The 20,508-nt window shown below is 45.9% G+C and overlaps 2 protein-coding genes across 3 annotated transcripts in view; one reads left to right on the top strand and one right to left on the bottom strand.

The window, feature by feature from the left end:
• Positions 1 to 20,508, top strand: part of SYN1 (synapsin I) — a 48,021-nt gene that overhangs the window by 18,298 nt on the left and 9,215 nt on the right. The window lies entirely within an intron of this gene.
• Positions 14,907 to 19,412, bottom strand: TIMP1 (TIMP metallopeptidase inhibitor 1). Its single transcript, XM_019019260.2, has 6 exons — positions 19,151 to 19,412; positions 18,089 to 18,217; positions 16,681 to 16,760; positions 16,365 to 16,491; positions 16,028 to 16,152; positions 14,907 to 15,175 (listed from the first exon to the last, which is right to left on the bottom strand). Exons 2-6 carry the CDS (start codon positions 18,207 to 18,209, stop codon positions 15,005 to 15,007), a joined length of 624 nt encoding a protein of 207 aa, XP_018874805.1. The 5' UTR covers positions 18,210 to 18,217; positions 19,151 to 19,412; the 3' UTR covers positions 14,907 to 15,004.

The following is a 20,508-nucleotide window of genomic DNA, read 5'->3' as shown; positions in this document are numbered from 1 at the left end:
GATTTTGTGAAGATTGGCATTAATTTTTTTTCTTTTTTTGAGACAGGGTCTTGCTGTGTTGCTCAGGCTGGTCTTGAACTCCTGGGCTCAAGCGATCCTCCTGCTTTGGCCTACCAAAATGCTAGGATTACAGGTGTGAGCCACCATGCCTGGTCGGTATTAATTCTTTTTAAATGTTTAGTAGAATTCACCAGTGAAGACATCTGGTCCTGGGTATGTCTTTGTAGGAAATTTTACTTATTCCTAAATCAATCTCTTCACTTGTTATAGGTCTATTGAGATTTTCCATTTCTTACTGAGTCAGTTTTTGTAGTTTGTGTCTTTCTAGGAATTTGTCCATTTCATCTAGGTTTTCTAACTTATTGGCACATAATTGTTCACAGTACTCTCTTATACTGTCTTATAATATTTTTTATTTCTGTAAGGTCAGTAGTATGTCCACTCTTTCATTCCTGATTTTAGTAATTAGAATTTTCTGCCCTTTTTTATTATTAGTCTAAAGATTTATCAATTTTATTGATCTTTTCAAAGAACCAAATTTTTGTTTTATTAGTTCTCTATTTTTAAAATTCTTTATGTCATTTATTTCTACTCTTATTTTATTATGTTTTTCCTTGTGCTTGCTTTGGACTTAGTTTGCTCTTTTCTTTCTAATTTCCTAGAAAAAAATGGAAGATTAGGTTACTGATTTTGTTATCTTTCTTCTTTTTAGATATAGGCAGTTACAACTATGAATTCTCCTTTAAGCACCACTTTAACTGCATCCCTTACATTTTGATATGTTGTGTGTTCATTTTCAATCATCTCAAAGTATCTTCTAATTTCCCTTGTGATTTCTTGTTTGACCTATTGGTTATTTAGGAGTGTGTTACTTTCCACATATTTGTAAATTTTTCAAATTTTCTTCTGTTTTTGATGTCTAATTTCATTCCACTGTGGTCAGAGAACATATTTTGTATAATTTCAGTCCTTTTCAATTTACTGAGATTTGTTTTCTGGCTTAACATATGGTCTGTCCTGAAGAATGTTCCATGTGCACTGAAGAAGAATGTGTATTCTGCCATTGTAGGGTGAAGTGTTCTATAGATGTTTATGAGGTCTAATTGGTTTATAGCATTTTTCAAATCTTCCTTATTGTCCATGCACAGTAGCTCACACCTGTAATTCCAGCACCTTGGGAGTCTGAGGCGGGTGGATTGCTTGAGTGCAGGAGTTCAAGACCATCCTGGGCTACATGGCAAAACCCCAACTCTGCAAAAAATACACATGCACACACAAAAAACCACATGGTGGCACACACCTATAGTCCCAGCTACTCAGGAGGCTGAAGTGGGAGGATCACTTGAGCCCAGAAAGTGGAGGTTGCAGTGTGCTTAGATTGCACCACTGCACTCCAGTCTGAGTGAGACCACGTCTCCAAAAAAAAAAAAAAAACTTCCTTGTTGGTTCCCTGTCTAGTTGTTTTATCCATTTCTTTAAATGAGATATTGAAGTCTTCAGCTATAATTGTTGAATTGTCTATTTCTGTCTCCAATTCTGCCTGTTTTTATTTCATATATTTTGTGCTGTGTTGTTAGGTGCACATATACTTATTATTGTTAAATCTTCTTGATGGATTGACCATTTATGCTTATAAAATATTTTTCTTTATCTCAAGTAACAATTGCTGTTTTAAATTCTATTTTACCTCATATTAGTATAGCTATTCCAGCTCTCTTTTGGCTATTGTTTGCATGGTAAATCTTTTTCCATCCATTTACTTTCAACTTATTTGGGTCTTTGAATCTAAAATGTGCCTCTTACAGATAGCATATAATTAAGTCACGTTTTTCATCCACTGTGCCTATTAACCCTTTACCATTTGTGCTGAGAACACTCTCTGATGGCACTTGCGGCTGCAGTGTTTACCCCGAGATAACTTTGCCACAAACTGTCTCATTTTTATTATTATTTTCACATCACTCTAGTATATCGACTTTGGAAACAAAAGACATCATTCTATTTATAGCATTCTGTTTTTAGGAGTGGTATTTCCACTTACAAAATATAGTAATTCTCAATCACTGAAAATGTCAAATCCTAGAAAATGTAGCATCCCTACAAATGATGTTAACATCGTTCTTGAACAGTTGCTGGATGAAGAATCATTTGATGAATCTGATTTTTCCAAAATAGATGGTTCTGATGATTCAGATGATTCTGATGATTCTGATGATTCAGATGATTCTGATGTTAGTTCAGCTTAGAAATAACTCCAAGAATAGTTTTTATATTTTGTTTTGACATTGAAAATCAGTTAGCTTTGCTTCAGCCTCAAAGAGCATGTTTATGTAAAATCTAGTGAGCACAGGCAGCAAGCTGCACGTTTTTTTTTCCTAAACAGGAAAAGGGTTAATCGCAGTGTTTAATTAACTTATGTTATTGTAATTCCTGATAAGATAGGGTTTATGTTTGCAATTTTGCTATTTGTTTTCTATATCTTATTTTTTGTTCCTGTATTCCTCTAGTAATGCCTTCTTTTAAGTTAAACAGATATTTTCTAGTGTACCATTTTTAATTTTTCTGTTATTTCTTCCCTATGTCTTTTATTCATTTTTTTAATTTAAAAAATTTTTATTTTTTTTTTGATACAGGGTCTTGCTCTGTCACCCAGGCCAGAGTGCCATGGTAGGAACATGGCTCATTGCAGCCTCAACCTCCTGGGCTCAAGCTACCCTCCTGCCTCAGCCTCCTGAATAGCTGGGACCACAGGCATATGCTATCATGCTCAGCTAATTTTTAGTTTTTATTATTTATTTATTTATTTATTTATTTATTTATTTATTTATTTTGAGACAGAGTCTCACTCTGTCACCCAGGCTGGAGTGCAGTGGCACAATCTCGGCTCACTGCAACCTCCACCTCCTGGGTTCAAGCAATTCTCCTGCCTCAGCCTTCTTAGTAGCTGGGACTACAGGCGCCTGCCACCACACCCAGCTAATTTTTTTGTATTTTTATAGAGGCGGGGTTTCACCATGTTGGCCAGGCTGGTCTCGAACTCCTGACCTTGTGATCCGCCCGCCTTGGCTTCCCAAAGTACTGGGATTACAGGCGTGTGCCACCGCACCTGGCCAATTTTTAATTTTTTTGTAGAGACAGGACCTTGCCATGTTGCCCATGCTGGTCTCAAACTCCTGAGCTCAAGTTACCCACCTTGGCCTCCCAAAGTGTTGTGATTACAGGCATGAGCCACTGCACTTAGCCTGTTTTTTTTTTCTTAGTTGTTTCCTTGGGTATTACAATTAACATCATTATTTATATTACTCCAATTAGAATTAATACCAAATTAAGCTCAGTAATACAAAGAAATTGCCTCTATATAACTTTATTCCTTCATCCCTCCTTTGTGCTATTATTGTCAAACAAATTACATCTTTACACATTGTGTGCCCATGAACATAGTTATAGTTATTGCTTTATGCAGTTGTCTTTTAAATCAGGAGTAAAAAAGTGTTACACACAAAAAAATGCATTTATACTGTCTTTTATATTTACCTATGTAGTTAACTTTACAGGTGCTATTTATTTCTTTATGTAGATTTACATTACTAGCTAGTATCATTTTATTTCACCCTGAAGGACTCCGTTTAGCATTTTTTGTAGAAGTGTGTTAGTGATGAATTATCTCAGTTTTTGTTTATCTGTGAATGTCTTAATTTCTCCTTCATTTTTGAAAGATAATTTTGCTGGATGTAGAATTCTTGTTTGGCAGTCTTTTTCTTTCAGTACTTTGAATATGTTGTCCTACTGCCCTCTGACTTCAAGATTTCTAATGAGAAATTAGCTGCTAATCCTATTGAGGATTCCTTGTATATGATGAGTTACTTCTCTCTTACTTTCAAGATTCTCTCTGTCTTTAGCTTTTATAAGTTTATGATGTGTCTGGGTGCCTATCTCTTTGAATTTATCTTAGTTGGAGTTCAGTGCACTTCTTGAATGCATAGATTAATGCTTTAAATCAAATTGGGGGGATTTTTAGCCATTATTCCTTCAAATAGTCTTTCTTGCACCTTTTTTTCTCTCTTTTCTCTCTCCTTTTGGGACTTCCATTATGTGGGTGTTTATATGCTTCATGGTGTTCCACAGACCTCTAGGACTGTGTTCATTTTGTTTACTTTTCTTCTTCCTGTTCCTCAGATTGGGTCATCTCACCTGACCTGTCTTCAAATTCACTGATTCTTTACTCTGCCAGCTCAAAGCTACTGTTGATCCCCTCTAGTGAATTTTTCATTTCAGTTATTATGCTTTTTATCTCCAGAATTTCTTTTTTTTTTTTTTTTTTTGAGATGGAGTTTCACTCCTGTCACCCAGGCTAGAGTGCAATGGCACAATCTCGGCTCACTGCAACCTCCACCTCCCAGGTTCAAGCAATTCTCGTGCCTCAGCCTCCCGAGTAGCTGGGATTACAGGCACACGCCACCATGCCTGGATAATTTTTGTATTTTTAGTTGAGAGGGGGTTTCACCGTATTGGCCAGGCTGGTCTCAAACTCCTGACCTCAGGTGATCCACCTGCCTCAGTCTCCCAAAGTGCTGGGATTACAGGCAGGAGCCACCATGCCCGGCCCAGAATTTCTTTTTTATGTAATTTCTCTTTATTGATACTCTCTACTTATTAGGATATCATTATATCCTTTCCTTTAGTTCTTTAAACATAGTTTCCTTTAGTTCTTTGAAAACATTAAAAATCACTGATTTACAGTTTTTGCCTATTAAGTCTAACATCTGGGTTTCCTCAGGGATAGTGTTTGACTGCTTTTTTCCCTGTGTTTGGGCCACACTTAATTTTGTTTCTTTGCATCTCTCATACATTTTTGTTGAAAACTGGACATTTAAATAATATAATGTGGCAACTCTGGGAATCAGATTCTCTCCCCTCCTCAGGAGTTGTTTTTATTGCTTTGTTTTGTTTTGTTTTTAGTGACCTTCCTGAACTAATTCTGTAAAGCCTGTGTTCTTTGTCATATGTGACTACCCAAGTCTCTGCTCCATTAGCTTAGTGGTCAGCTAATGATTGGACAGATATTTCTTTAAATCACCTGAAACCAGTAAGTCTCCCAGACTTTGCTGATGGGCTCTATGTGCATGTCAGGGTGTGCCTTTAATGCAAAGGCAGGCTGTTTACAACTTTGCCTTATCCTTCATTTCCTGCTTGTGCAGAGTTTTGAGGTCAGCCAGAGATCCTAGGCATACATACAGCCTTATGCGTATTTGTGGTTTTCTAGATTCCCAGGTATATGTCAGAGCTTTTTAAAGCCTAATAATGGACTGATAATGGATATATAATTACCTAGATTTTCCTTTTAAGTTTTCTTGAAAAGCTTGTTGTTTTTTCCTAAATGTTATCACTGCTGTGTTAAACAGTTGCTGCTAATTGTTTCTGAAAAGCACCCCCAGAGAAAGCTGTTTATACCAGATGAGCCCCATGAGTGGAGTATTCAGGATAGTGCCAGACAGATCAAATAAAGACAGTTCTCTGGAAATGAGGTTTTGGAGGAACTCCAACCCTGTTCTGCCTCCTCCAGTGGTTGCTAGTCTGCTGGCTTTCACTGGAATTGCAGGGCTGTTGATTTTCAAGGCTCTTGTGGAGGTGAGGAGAAGGGGATGTGTACAGGAGAAGTTCAAATGCCACAGTTTCCTGTTGTTACCAAGATTCAGCCATTTTCTTGAAAAAACGCTTTCTGAATTGTAAACCTTGGTCAATTTCCAGAGTTCTGATAAGTTTGTTTTGACAATTTTTGCCTGTGTTCTCATTGCTTTTAAGCAATTTTAAGGAGGAGAGGACAGGCTCTTACATTTCTGCTGACATCACCTCCAGGCATATCTTGTTCTTTCCCGGCCCCAGCCCAAAGATAATAGTATTTCAAAGCCAAGATCTGGGAACTAGATTTACTCATTGCTACTGGAATGTTCTTGCTTCAAGGCCCTCTCATTGTACACAGCTAGGACATTTCATTTCTTTATGTATATATATATATATATAATTTCATATATGTGTATATATAAAATTGTTATATGTGTGTGAGTAGAAGAATCAAACTGTTTTTTCTTCTGCTCTCACAATACAATGTGTGGAGGCTTTTACACACACACCAAGAAGCAATTAATTCTGCAGCAAATTAATATACCAGCTGGATGTCCTGCAATTCAATTCTGACACTATCTACCTGGAGGATAGCATCAGATCCCACAGGTTAAGGATGTAGTCCCACAGGACTAAGCCCTACTTCTAATGCTGATGGCAAGCCCCAGGTTATTTTACCTGTGCTTCTGACCAACTAGCTATAAATCGGGGTCCACAACCCCTTCCTCAGGTTCAATTAGTTTGCTAGTGTGGCTCATGGAACTCAGGGAAACACTTATTTACATGATCAGTTTATTGTAAAGAGTATTACATTACAAAGGATACAGATGAAGAGATGCAGAGGACGAAGCATGTGGGAAAGAGCACAGAGCTTCCATGCCCCACCCCCAGGTAGCCACCCTCCAGGAACCCCACATGTTCGGCTATCCAGAAGCTCTCCAACTCCATCCTCTTCAGCCCTTCATGGAGACTTCATTGCATAGGCAGGATTTATAACTGTATAGAAATGTGATGGGACAGCCGGGCGCAGTGGCTCACACCTGTAATCCCAGCACTTTGGGAGGCTGAGGCAGGCGGATCACCTGAGGTCGGGAGTTCTAGACCAGCCTGACCAACATGGAGAAACCCCGTACCTACTAAAAATACAAAATTAGCCAGGGGCAGTGGCACATGCCTGTAATCCCAGCTACTCGAGCGGCTGAGGCAGGAGAATTGCTTGAACCAAGGAGACGGAGGTTGTGGTGAGCTGAGATCACACCATTGCACTCCAGCCTGGGCAACAAGAGCGAAACGCTGTCTCAAAAAAAAAAAAAAAAAAAAAAAGAAAAGAAAAGAAAGAAAGAAATGTGATGGGACAAAAAGGGTATGATCTTGTACTAACAGACTGAGTGGGGAAACCCAGCAAGGCCTGTCTGTTCAGAGCCTTAGACTCTCTCTGCAACATCCCTTCCTTCTGGGTATTGGGCAGGACCCCTTCTAAAAGGGAGGTCTTTTTTTTTCTTTTTCTTTTTTTTTTTTTTGAGACAGAGTCTCACTTTGTCGCCCAACTGGAGTGTGGTGGTGTGGTCTCGGCTCACTGCAGCCTCTGCCTCCCGGGTTCAAGCAATTCTCTTGCATCAGCCTCCCAAGTAGCTGGGACTACAGGTGTGCGCCACCACACCCAGCTAATTATTTTTGTATTTTTAGTAGAGACGGGGTTTCACCATGTTAGCCAGGCTGGCCTTGAACTCCTGGCCTCAGGTGATCCACTTGCTTCGGCCTCCCAAAGTTCTGGGATTACAGACGTGAGCCACTGCACCCAGCCTTTTTTTTTTTTTTTTTTTTGAGATAGAGTCCGTGACTCTGTCGCCCAGGCTGGAGTGCAGTGGCGCAATCTTGGCTCACTGCAACCTCCACCTCCTGGACTCAAGCAACCTTCCCACCTCAGCCTCCTGAGTAGCTAGGGCCACAGGTGCGTGCCACCATGCCTAGCTAATTCTTTTGTATTTTTTATAAGAGATTGGGCTTCACCATGTTGCTCAGGCAACTCTCAAACTCCTGAGCCTGAGCGATCTACCTGCCTTGGCCCCCCAAAGTGCTGGGATTACAGGCATGAGCCACCACGCCTGGTAATGCTGATTTAATTTTATATTTTTAAATGTAAGACGTTAGCGTGGTTCTAAAAGTCAAAATATAAAAAAGGCATCCACAGATAAAATAGAAAACCTAGATGAAAATAAGTAATTTCCTGGGGAAACACAGTTTACCAAAATCGACCCCATTAGAGGTTAACAAACCAATTTCCATAAAAGAAATAGAGAAAGTTTTTAAGGAACTTCCCCATAAAAAATCATCAGGCCCAGATGATTTCACAGGGGAATTCCACTGAAATGCTAGAGACCAGTTAATCCCAATGGCCACATAAATTGTTCCACAGAATGGAAAATGAAGACAAACTTCCATATTACCTTTCTAAAGCAATTATAACATTAATAGCACAAAGAAAAGCATAGACCTGGTGCAGTGGCTCACGGCTATAATCACAGCATGTTGGGAGGCCAGGGCAGGTGGATCACTTGAGATCAGGAGTTCGAGACCAGCCTGACCAACATGGTAAAACCCCATCTCTACTAAAAATATAAAAATTAGCTGGGCGTGGTGGTGTGTGCCTGTAGTCCCAGCTACTCCGGAGGCTGAGGCAGGAGAATAACTTGAACCCAGGAGGCAGAGGTTGAGTGAGCTGAGATCATGCCACTGCACTCCAGCCTGGGTGATAGAGCGAGACTTTGTCTCAAAAAAAAAAAAGCATAGACCATTTTTACTATAAATATCAATGCAAAAATCCTAAATAAAATATTAGCAAACAAATTCAAAACCACATTAAGGGTGAGCACGGTGGCTTACATCGTAATCCCAACACTTTGGGAGGCCAAGGCAGGAGGATCACTTGAGCCCAGGAGTTCAAGACCAGCCTGGTCAACATGGTGAAACCCCATCTCTATCAAAAAAACAAAACAAAACAAAACAAACACAAAATTAGCCAGACATGGTGGTGCACCCTTGTAGTCCCAGCTACTCGGGAGGCTGAGGCGGGAGGATCACTTAAGTCCAGGAGTTTGAGGCTGCAGTGAGCTATGATCCCACCACTGCACTCCAGCCTGGGTGACAGAACGAGACCTTGTCTCAAAAAATAAAAATAAAGAAGAATGCAGTAACAGCAGCATATGAAATCAACATGCAGAAATCAGTAGTTTTTATATACACAAATAACCAGATAGAAGGTATAATAGAAGAGAAAACATATACAATAACAACAAAAAAAAATAAGATATTTTGGGATAAGATCAACAAGGGATGTGCAAAATGATATAAGGAAAAGTTTAAAACACTCCTGAAAGGCAGAAAGGTAGACTTAGGCAGATGGAAAGACATTCCTTGTTCTCGGGTAGAATGAATTAACATCATGAAAATGGCAGTTCACCTTCTCACGTCCTTATTTAATTTATATATTTAATGTGATTCCCAAAAATATACCTACAAACTTATATCTAGAGCTAAATGAGTTGATAGTAAAGTTCATATGGAAAAGCGAACATGCAAGAAAAACTAGGAAAACCCTGAAAAAGAAAAGTGATAATAAGGACTCATACTCCCAGCCCACAGGGAGTCTGATGCCTCTGCCACCAGACATTTTACGAAGATTTCATTTATTTATTTATTTGTTTATTTGAGACAAAATCTTGCTGTATTGCCCAGGCCGGAGTGCAGTGGCATGATTGTAGCTCACTGCAGCCCCAACCTCCTGGGTTCCAGCAATCCTTCCACCTCAGCCTCCTGAGTAGCTATAATTACAGGTGCATGTATAGCTAATTTTTTTATTGTTTATTTTGTAGAGGCACGGTCTTGCTATGTTGCCTAGGTTGGTCTCAAACTCCTGGCCTCAAGTAATCCTCCTGCCTTGGCCTCCCCAAAACTCTGGGATTATAGGCGTGAGCCGCCATGTCCAGCCTGAAACTTTTATAATTTAAATAGTATGATGCTGACCCATGAGTAGACAGGCTGACAGATTAAAGGAAGAAAAACAAAAGTCCGGTTATAGATCCATGTACATATGGAACTTTAGTGTATGATCAAAGTAGTGACTCAAGTCACTAGAGCAAAGAGGGACTTTTTAGTAAAGTTTCGTTTTTGCCATCTAAATTCTTCATTCTTCTGAAATTCCTTTTCATATACAGTGTGAAGGAGGTAGGGATTGAGTTCATCTTTTTCCTTATAGGTAAGCCCTTGTCGCCCACTGAGCTTGTATGCCACCTCTGTCATATATATACTAACTTTTTTTTTTTTTTTGAGACAGGGTGTCTCTCTGTTGCCCAGGCTGGAGTGCAGTGGCGCAATCTTGGCTCACTGCAGCCTCCGCCTCCTGGGTTCAAGCAATTCTCCCACCTCAGCCTCCCAAGTAGCTGGGATTACAGGGGCATCCCACCACACCCAGCTAATTTTTGCATTTGTAGTAGAGACGGGGTTTCACCATGTTGGCCAGGCTGGTCTCGAACTCCTGACTTCAGGTGATCCACCCGCCTCGGCCTCCCAAAGTGCTGGGATTATAGGTGTGAGCCACCGCGCCCGGCCTATACTAACATTTCATATCTCTGTCCTGCAGGTTCAGAACTCTATTCTGTTCCATTGGCCACTTTCTGTAAACCTGTACCAAAGCCATACTACCTTAACAGCAACTTTTCTCATTAATTCCTGGTGCCTGGTAGGGCAGCAGCACCTCCTGGCTGTTTTGTAACTATGTAGTTCTGACAAGAGTAGAAACAGAAAGGGAACCACGAAGAGTGGGAACAGGAGCTGGAGCAGGGCTTGATAGTAGGGAACATGCAGGCGGAGCCTGATGGCCCACGCCTGTAATCCCAGCACTTTGGGAGGCTGAGCTGGGAGGATCGCTTGAGCCTAGGAGTTCCGGACCAGCCTGGGCAACATGATGAAACCCCGTCTCTACAAAAAATTAGCTGAGCATGGTGGCATGTGCCTGTAGTCCCAGCTATTTAGCTGGCTGAGGTGGGAGGATCACTTGAGCCCAGGAGGTTGAGGTTGCAATGAACCATGATTGCACCACTGCACTCCAGCTGGGGCAACAGAGTGAGACTCTGTCTCAAAAATAAAATAAAATAAAATAAAATAAAATAAAACATTTTACAAAAGAGTAGGGAATATGTAGAAGGACCAAGGGATAGGAAGTAGGCAACGAGGACAAGGAGCAGGGAATAGGAAGAAGAAGTAGGGGAGCAAGAGGCAGGAAGAACAGGGGCGAGCCACAACACAAAGGGGACGCCTGTGGCTGTGGGAGTCCCTGAGGGACTCACTCAAGGCCCCATCGCATCCTTTCCTATAGAAAGTCAGGAAGCCCTTTCTGGGCTCCTCCCTGAGCCCCTTCCAAGGATGCACCCCCCATCTCGCAGAGTGCAGACTTCTATCCCTCAAAGGACCTGGAGGGACAGAGGCCATGTCCCAAGGACCAGTGTAGCATGACCATATGTCCCTTGGCTAGGACATGCTATGATCCCCAAGTCTCAAAGACTCAGAACACTACGGACTGGGGACAGAATTTGCTGTGACGGGCTGAAGTTGGGAACATAGTATTGTGAGGCGGGGGTTCTTCGTGGAGAGAATGCTCCAGGGATGGGGACTTTTTGTTCCAGGGTGGTGCAGAGGGAGACCTGAGGGTGAGGAGTCCACACAGGGTGGGGACAGGTTGGCTGGCCTGCCGTTAGGAATCCCTAAAGGGGAACCTCTCCTCATGGTGTCGCCACAGTTGTTGTGGGTGGGCGTGTAGAAGGATCTAACCACATTGCTCTTTATTTTCAGGTGCTTCTGTGAGCCACAGGTTCAGGACTCCACTAGGAAACTGGATTGTCTGTGAGGGGGAAAAGAGAGAGGGACACTGGGACTGAGAAACATTTATGGCGTAAAGAGCTGGGATCTTAGTATCACATCAGGAGCTTTTGGGTCTCGGAGACCTACCCCATTCCTTCAGGCAGAGCAGGGTCAGGAGCTTGTATTTTGGTGAGGAGACTGGTGTGGGGGAGAAATGGACATTAAATTATTGGTACTAATCATACACATTATTTCCAATATTGTATATTATCATGCCTAATATCAAACATTGTTTGCAATATTATAAATAATCACTACTAAAGTTATAAGTTAAGTTATAGTTATCATAACTACTTCTAGTAACTAATGCTTGTAAGTGCTATATGCCTAGCACTGTTCCAAGTACTTCACATATACAACCTCATTTAATATGGACATTGTCTCTATGAGTTAGGCCTTCTTTTTATCCCTGTCTTACAGACGCAGGAACTGAGGCTCAAAGAGGCAATATGATTTATTCAAGGACACAGAGCTAAGACATGGCAGGGGCAAGATTTGAATGCAGATGATCTGGCTCCAGGGTTCCTGCTTTTTTTTTTTTTTGAGACGGAGTCTGGCTCTGTTGCCCAGGCTGGAGTGCAGTGGCTTGATCTCAGCTCACTGCAAGCTCCGCCTCCCAGGTTCATGCCATTCTCCTGCCTCTCGAGTAGCTGGGACTACAGGCGCCCACCACCATACTCGGCTAATTTTTTTTTTTTTTTGGTATTTTTAGTAGACACAGGGTTTCACCTTGTTAGCCAGGATGGTCTCGATCTCCTGACCTCGTGATCTGCCCACCTTGGCCTCCCAAATTGCTGGGATTACAGGCGTAAGCCACCGTGCCCGGCCTTTTTTTTTTTTTTTTTTTTTTTGAGACAGTCTCGCTCTATCCCCCAGCCTGGGGTGCAGTGGCATGATCTCAGCTCCCTGCAACTTCCGCCTCCTGGGTTCAAACGATTCTTGTGCCTCAGCCTCCCAAGTAACTGGGACCACAGGGCATGCGCCACCACAGCTGGCTAATTTTTGTATATTTAGTAGAGATGGAAACCATGTTGGCCATGCTCGTCTTGAACTCCTGACCTCATGATCTGCCCACCTTGGCCTCCCAAAGTGCTAGTATTACTGGCGTCAGCCACCGTGACTGTCCCATTTCCTGTGTTTTGACCCCCCCAAAAATATCCAAGGGGCAAAGACACCCCGTAAACATCCTCCAACCCCACCACAGACCTCTGAAGGATTCTGGGCCAGGACTGTGACGCCCATGTTTAAACATGGCGAGAAGGACTGAGGCTCAGGTGAGAGAAGGACTGGCCCCCAGGCTCCCCACTGAGCTGGGTCCCATGCTGAATACCACACATGGCTGTGACCCCTACAAGCTTCCTCTCAGCTGTCACAGAGTCTCTCCCAGAGATTCACCCACAGACACCCCGAATGCTGGGGATAGAGGATGCTCACTTGACCTATTTTAACGGATGTTCTACAAGAGCAATGGGGGATGTAATGAGCCCAGGGTTACAGATCCTGCCAGGAGCTCATGCCAGGTCTCTGGGGGAGGTAGCCTCGTCTGCTGTTCTGGACTCTGTGTCCCCTGAGACCTGTTCTGGTCTCCGGTCCTCCCTGTCCATTCTGCATTGCACTTGGCGAAGGGCTGACCTGCAGGGTAGACAGGTCGGCAGGAGAACGACCTCCACCCTGGGTTCCATCCTTCCCCTGCTACTTCACCTTCCCCCTAGGGCTTGGAAGAGCTGAGGACTTAGGAAATGGGCCCTGAGGCCGGGGAGCAGCTTAAGAGTGCAGGTAGCTGACACTAAGGTTTGGCGAATTGCCAGGAGCGGTCAGCCTCTTGCAGGCAGCTGAGGGAACATTGACAAGGTCACCAGGGATGAACCAGGGCTCGGGCCCTTACCTTACAGTTGTGCCCATCAGCAAAGGCTGCGGTTGGCCCCTTCGGTGGACAAGGTTCAGACCCTCCGAGGGCGTAACCAAGGTGTAGATGTTGATGTAGAAATTGTTGCTGCATGCGCATTCCCTGCTTAAGTGGCTGAGTACTGTGTGTTCAAAATCTGCCCATTCCCATCCGGGACATAATTTGGGCCGTGAGGTAACCTCCCAGGAGTGTAAAAGGCTCTGGGACAGGACCACAGAAGATCCAGGGGGCTGTGCTTGGTGACCTAGAATGCCCTGGAGGAGACCTGGGTTCTTACTGGTAAGAGCAGTGGGTACTCTGATGAGAGGGAATTTGGGGGTCCTTTTCTTTACCAAAGGAGATATATTGGGGCCCTTTTCAAGCAGGTTCAGGTCAGGAGGACACAGGTGCTCCATTGAATGTTTGCACCAGTCTGAAATTCTAGTTCCCAAGGGCCTCACTTGAGTATGAGGCCTCATACTCACTTTGGAGTATGAGGGGCAGGAGCCAGGGACTGGACCCCGCTGTGGAAGCAGGAAGGCCTCAGAGGGGAGTATTTGGAGGTTCTCTCACTCAGTTTTTCTAGAGAAAGGATGATTCATAAAGGTGAGGGTCGAGTCTAGAGACCCTAGTTTGGGTGAGGGGACAGTTGGGTTGAGGGAGGTGTGTGGAGGGTATGGGCCAGCATATCTGGCTGGTCTTAATTTTGAACCCTACCTGCATTTCATTGCTGTCAGTATTTCCTTCCAAGTTGGTCAGAAGAGTGAGGGGAGAAGTAGGGGAGGGAGAATGGCAGAGCTTGGGGATTTTTAGCTCATACCTTCTCTCCATCCCACCTCTCCTCTGCCCCAAACAGCCCCTTCCAAGGAATGTCCTGCAGCCATGGCTGGGGAGCCAGGGCCACCCCTTCTTCCCAAGTCCCCAGCTGGGTTACTGTGGGACTCTGGGTGCCCTGGGTCCCCTTTCACTCAAGTCAGACTCATGGTACAAAACCTGAGGGTGAGGACAGTAACACCCACGTGTTTGGATGGGGCATCCTCACTGGACAACATCAGGACTGTGCTTGAGGCAATGACAGTCATTTGCCAATTGGTAGGGCATTTGTCAATGACTCTGTCAGCTGGCAAGATGTGTGAATGGGGAATTTCCAGTAAGGCAGTGATTTGTCAGCTGTGGGATAATTTATAACTAGAAAGCCCTGGGCAAATAGCAATTAGGAATCAGTATAGGAAAATGTTTTAAAGTATTGGCTGGAGAAATTATTCAGAGGTTACGGTTGATAATGCAGGTTCAGTGACCATTACTGCTGTTGCAGATCATCAGTGCTAATGCCAATGTTGAGAATTACTACCAGTACATCAGAATTTAAGTAAAATATAAAAACCCAACATTTGGCATCCCTCATCCCCACTGGTCCCAGGGTGCTCACACCAGGTCATCAGCAACATGGGTTTGTTCCCAGGCACTACACAGAAACAGTGTCTGCTGGGTGGTAACTCTTTATTTCATTGTCCGGAAGAAAGATGGGAGTGGGAACAGGGTGGACACTGTGCAGGCTTCAGCTTCCACTCCGGGCAGGATTCAGGCTATCTGGGACCGCAGGGACTGCCAGGTGCACAGCCCTGGCTCCCGAGGCAGGCAGGCAAGGTGACGGGACTGGAAGCCCTTTTCAGAGCCTTGGAGGAGCTGGTCCGTCCACAAGCAATGAGTGCCACTCTGCAGTTTGCAGGGGATGGATAAACAGGGAAACACCTGGAAGGGAGGAGGGAAACACTCTGAGGGCTTCTCACTGCCTCCCCCATGGAGCAGAACTTCCTCTCCTCAGCTTTCAACACTGAGCCGCTGGGGAGACTTGCTCTCACCCCACCTAAGTACATACCCCAGGACAGCCCCTCCCATTGAAGGAAATGTCACTGGGTCCTGCAAGGTAACAGTAAGCCAGTAAATCAGTGTCCTGGAATGGTGGCTGGGGAATAGGCCCTGGGGGTCAGTCAGGCAGGTCGCCTGTGGAATTGTCCCAAAGGACAGGGAAAAACTGGCAGTAGTAAGGGGCCCCACCCGGTTGGCGGCTAAGGAGTTTAAGCACAGGAATAGCCAGTGGGGCTTCAAGATAGTCATTGGGCTCAGAGGCCATCAGGAGCCATCAGGGAACAGGCTTGGACTAGCCAGGAGGTCAGTGTAACACCCTCTGGTGTCTGGAATAGTCAGAGCTGCAGAGCAACAAGCAGATGTGCTGAGGAAGGGTCAGTGGGATTAGGGAACAGCACTTTGGGTTCTTGGAGAACATTCTGGGGAACCAAGAAACAATCCCAGGGGCTCAGGAACGGGGAGTGGGATTACAGAATAGTCACAAGGGAGAATTAGAGGGACCAGGGAGGGATAGGCGATCACACGGTATTGGACACAGGGCAAGGGAGCAGCCAGAATTTGTAAGGGAGCAGTCTCGGGCTTGGGGAAATAGCAAGAGAGATCAGGGACAGCCCTTAGGGTTGGGGAGCAGCCACAGGGACACAGAATAGCCAGAGGGAGCAAGAAACAAGCCCACGATTTAGGGAATGGCCCCGGGAAGGATCTCCCGTTGGAGGTCAGGGTCCAGGCACTCACTGTGCATTCCTCACAGCCAACAGTGTAGGTCTTGGTGAAGCCCCGGCGCTGAGCTAAGCTCAGGCTGTTCCAGGGAGCCACGAAACTGCAGGTAGTGATGTGCAAGAGTCCGTCCTGCAGTTTTCCTAAGGAGAAAGGGTGGGGGGGGGGCCGACAAGCAGCTTGTGATTGGCTGAGCCGCCAGGCTGGCAAAGGCCCGGCCTCCTGATAGACTGAAATTGGGGTGGTCCCCATTTCCAGTGGGACCATTCCCATCAGAGCCTCGCCCCCTCGTGGTTGCTAGGCCGCGCCCCAGGGACTGGTTGGCGTGGCACAGGGCGCGGGGAAGGTGCCTCACCAGCAATGAGAAACTCCTCGCTGCGGTTGTGGGACCTGTGGAAGTATCCGCAGACACTCTCCATGGCGGGGGTGTAGACGAACCGGATGTCAGCGGCATCCCCTAAGGCTTGGAACCCTTTATACATCTGTTGATGGATGAGGGGAAGTGTCTCTTTTACTGACATAATCCTCCCACTCCAGGTTCTTCCCTGAAGTCATATAGCATCCCAAGATCACAGCCAACTTTCTCGCACCAACCAGTGGCCAGAAGTTTCTGTTTTGACCAGGAGGAAGATGTTAGAAAATGCTGGGAAAGAGGCGGGGACAGGGGATACCTTGGTCATCTTGATCTCATAACGCTGGTATAAGGTGGTCTGGTTGACTTCTGGTGTCCCCACGAACTTGGCCCTGATGACTGCAGGAGAGGAGGGAAATATGAGTCAAATGGACTGCATGAGCCAATAAAAATAAGATCATCATCATCATCATCATCATCATCATCATCATCATACCAGCAAAGCGCATACATAAATAGGGGTTATTGGATGCCAGACAGCACACAAAGTGATTTACACATTTGTTCATTGATTCATCTGTATGTTGAGTGTCTCTCTTTGCCAGGCACTGCTTAAGCCATTTTCATACATTGATTTGTTCATTTACTCCTCAAATATTTGGGAGTGCCCACTGTGTGCCAGACATTGTTCTGGGTGTTAGGGACACAACAGTGAACAAAACACAGAAATCCCTTTACTTGTGGAGTTCACATTCTAGCCAGGAGGAGACAGGCTAAGAACAAACAAAATAAGGATATGGAATGTTAGATATTAAGTATAATGGGGAATTACAGACCTGGGTAAGGGGCTGACAAAGATTCTTTGCTTGACCAAACTTTACTCAGGCTCCTGAACCTCCTCCTAGGCCCATCTGTGCACTTCCTTGTAAAATCCAGTTTTAGCCGAGAGCCTTGCTAAGTCAGTTTAGCAAGAACCCCTATCTTCTATATCTGATCATCCTCAATCTCTGATCATCCTCAATACCTGATCATCCTCAATCTCTGATCATCCTCAATACCTGATCATCCTTGCTGTCTGACTGGGTTCTTCATCTTCCACCATCCCCCAGGTGATGTCTGATTCCCCTTGGCCTGCCTTCAGCAAGAATCCTGTTACATTGGTTTAGCCAGAATCCCCCTTACCCCTGATGTTTCTTCTTAGTAATTTCCACCCACAGACCCTCACACTGCTCCTTAGCTACACATTCCCACTGGCCCATGCTATATTCAGTGTTGAGCCCAATCTCTGCCACCGACTGCAAGATCCCATTGCAGTGGTTCCTATACCCATCACCATGGTCCTGAATATGGTCTTCCTTACTGTGTTATAACAGTATCACTGAATATTTTTCTGTTTAACAGGAGATCAGGAGTACTAAGGGGCAGGGGTTAAAATTTTAAACAGGATGGCCAGGGAAGGCCATCCTGAGAAGGTGACGTTTGAGGCAGCCACCCATGTGGATACCTGGGGGGAAAGTGTACCAGGCAGAGGGAGCAGCCAGCATGCAGATCCTGTGGTGGGCTTGGGCACAGAGTACTCAAGGAAGTGTGAGGATGCCAGTGTGGCTAAAGCAGAGGAAGTGCAGGGGCGAGTGGAATCATTCTAGAGGTAAGTGCCATGGTGAGCCCCACTGGACTGAAAGGGAAACCAAGGCAGAGTGTGTGGGCTGAGTGGGGTGAGGACTCACCGAGGTCAGAATTGCAGAAGGCCGTCTGTGGGTGGGGTGGGACACAGGTGCAGGCCCTGCTGGGGGCTATCAGCCACAGCAACAACAGGATGCCGGAAGCCAGGGGCTCAAAGGGGGCCATGGTGGGTTCTGTGGGGAAGGGGGATGTCAGGCAGGCCCCGGCCCAGCTGATCTGCTGACCTGGGCAGGTCATCCACCCCATCTTGCCCCGGGGCAGCCTATGGGGGAGATTAGGGGGCTGGATTTGGGCTTGAGGGGTTGGTAAGCTTGGGGATTTTAAGGGGATTGGGGAGCGCAGAGGAATTTAGGGTTTAGAGAGTTGGGAGAGTTTAAATTATTGAGGGACTGAGTGAGTTGCGGGGTTATGGGGTTGTGGCACTTGGGGGAGAAGGGGGCTGAGGAAGTTTGAGGAATGAGGGGATTGGGGAATTCTGGAGTTTGAGGAGTTTGGGGGTGAGGAATTTGGGATTGGGGGCTGGAGGAGTTTGGAGAAGGCAGAGTTTAGGGGTTGTGTATATTAAGAGATATAAGAGGCTGGGGGAATTTAGGGAGGTTGAGGAATTTGGAGGAGGTTGGGGGTTTAGGGAGCTGGGGGAGTTTGGAGGTTGAAGGGGTTGGGGGAATTTGGGGGCTTAAGGCAATGGGGATACTTGAGGAATTTGAGGGCAAAAGAAGTTTGGGAGCTGGGGAACTGGGGATTGGGGAGCTGGGGGAGTTTAGGGAGCTGCAGGGGTTAGCGGTGGGTATTTAGGGGGCGATGAGGGAAATTGCGGGATGAAGGAATTTGCGGGGGGATTTGGAAAGCATTTGTGATATTAGGGGGTCATGGGTTTGGGGGAATTGGGGGCGGATGTCAGGGGTTCTAGGGAGTTTGGAGCCTCGGGGTTGGGAAAGCAGTTCCAGCCTCCGACCCTCTTCCCCCTAGACTAGCCCAGGGTCCTGGTACCCGCAGGCCAAGCTGAGTAGACAGGCATCTGGCACGAGAGTGCACGGGCCTGGTGGCCAGCACCCAAGCTGCAGCCCAGCTCCGGTCCCTGCTGGGCCACCCCGGGCCCTGCTTACCTCTGGTGTCTCTCTGGGCGCTGGATCTGCGGCGATGGCGGCAGGGCCTGAGCGCTAGAGGATAAATGTCCACGCTAGGGGCGGGGGTGGCAGCGGGTGCGGAAACCACAGGCCTCCAGGCTTCCTGGATGCATTACTCATCCACCCACCATCAGTGCAGAAGCCAAGGGGCGGGCCGACGAAAGGAGATACACCCTCCTCCTCTCCCACCCGCCTCCTCTCCCTCTCCCTGGGCCTCGCCCGGGCCAGCCCCCTCCCCCACCTCCACGTCAGTCACTATTCCTTCCAAGCCGCCTCAGCGGAGAGCTTAGAGGCCGCATTTCCCCCGGCCCAGTCCCCTAAAGTCTCCAGAATCTATCCAATCACCCACATCCCCCAAGCTCCCTATGGCTCAAACCCAAATTAGTTCAGCCCTTCAACATTTATTGTGCATCTACTGTGTGCCAAGCACACAAAAATCCCTTGTTTTGTATGTCTGACATGCTGGTGAGGGGTGGCAGAGAGGAAACAAATTAAGTAGCAGCAGTGGAGTGAGATAAGGCAGGTGAAAGGGGAGGAATACAAAATGGGGAAACTGAGGCACGGAGCGGTTAAGTGACTTACCCAGGATCACAGAGTCAATACATGGCAGAACTGAGATTGGAACTCAGGTGGCCGGGAGCCAAAGCCAGGGTCTCAAATAACACAGGCAAATAGCCGGCATTTATACAGCACCTACTGTATACCAGGCACTCAGCATAGTTTATCTCACTCAAAGCTCACAACAAATCTCTGAGATGGGTACCGGTTATTATTCCCGTTTTACAGATGAGGAAATATGGGGCGTAGAGGAACTGTAGAATTTTCCTAAGATCACAGGGCATGGCCGGGATTCAAACGGAGGCTACCTGGCACCAGGGTTGTAACTCAGGAGTGGCACCGTTCTAGCAAGCAGGGAATGGTGCGGGTGAATGAATGAGCATTGGGAAGGGGGTGGCCATGAATGATGGTGAAAGAAGCAAGTGAGTGGGTCAGTAGAAAACTAATCCCCACCCCATCCTGCCCTGCCCCTTCCCCATGGACCTGTACCCCTGGTGGGGGCTGGAGTGGGGCAATCCTTGCCCACCAGCTTTTTGACAATGCAGGAATCTTCCCTGGGGTTCTGATTAACATCCTTAATTCGAGGAGGATAGATCAATAATAATAATTGTAGTGATGATGGCAGCCACTTATTGAGCACCTTCTGTGTACTATGTGCTAAAGTGTTTGTATAAATTATCTCATTCACTCACCATACTCCCTTGCTAATTAGGTTTGATTAACTCAGGGATGTTAGCCCAATAACAAGAACACAACAAAAACTACCAGCAGCCCTTATG

Source organism: Gorilla gorilla, chromosome X (genome assembly GCF_029281585.2).
Source record: "Gorilla gorilla gorilla isolate KB3781 chromosome X, NHGRI_mGorGor1-v2.1_pri, whole genome shotgun sequence".
Lineage (NCBI taxonomy): Eukaryota > Metazoa > Chordata > Mammalia > Primates > Hominidae > Gorilla > Gorilla gorilla.
The sequence above is the reverse complement of the archived record's forward strand: the minus strand, read 5'-3'. Positions and strand labels throughout refer to the sequence as shown.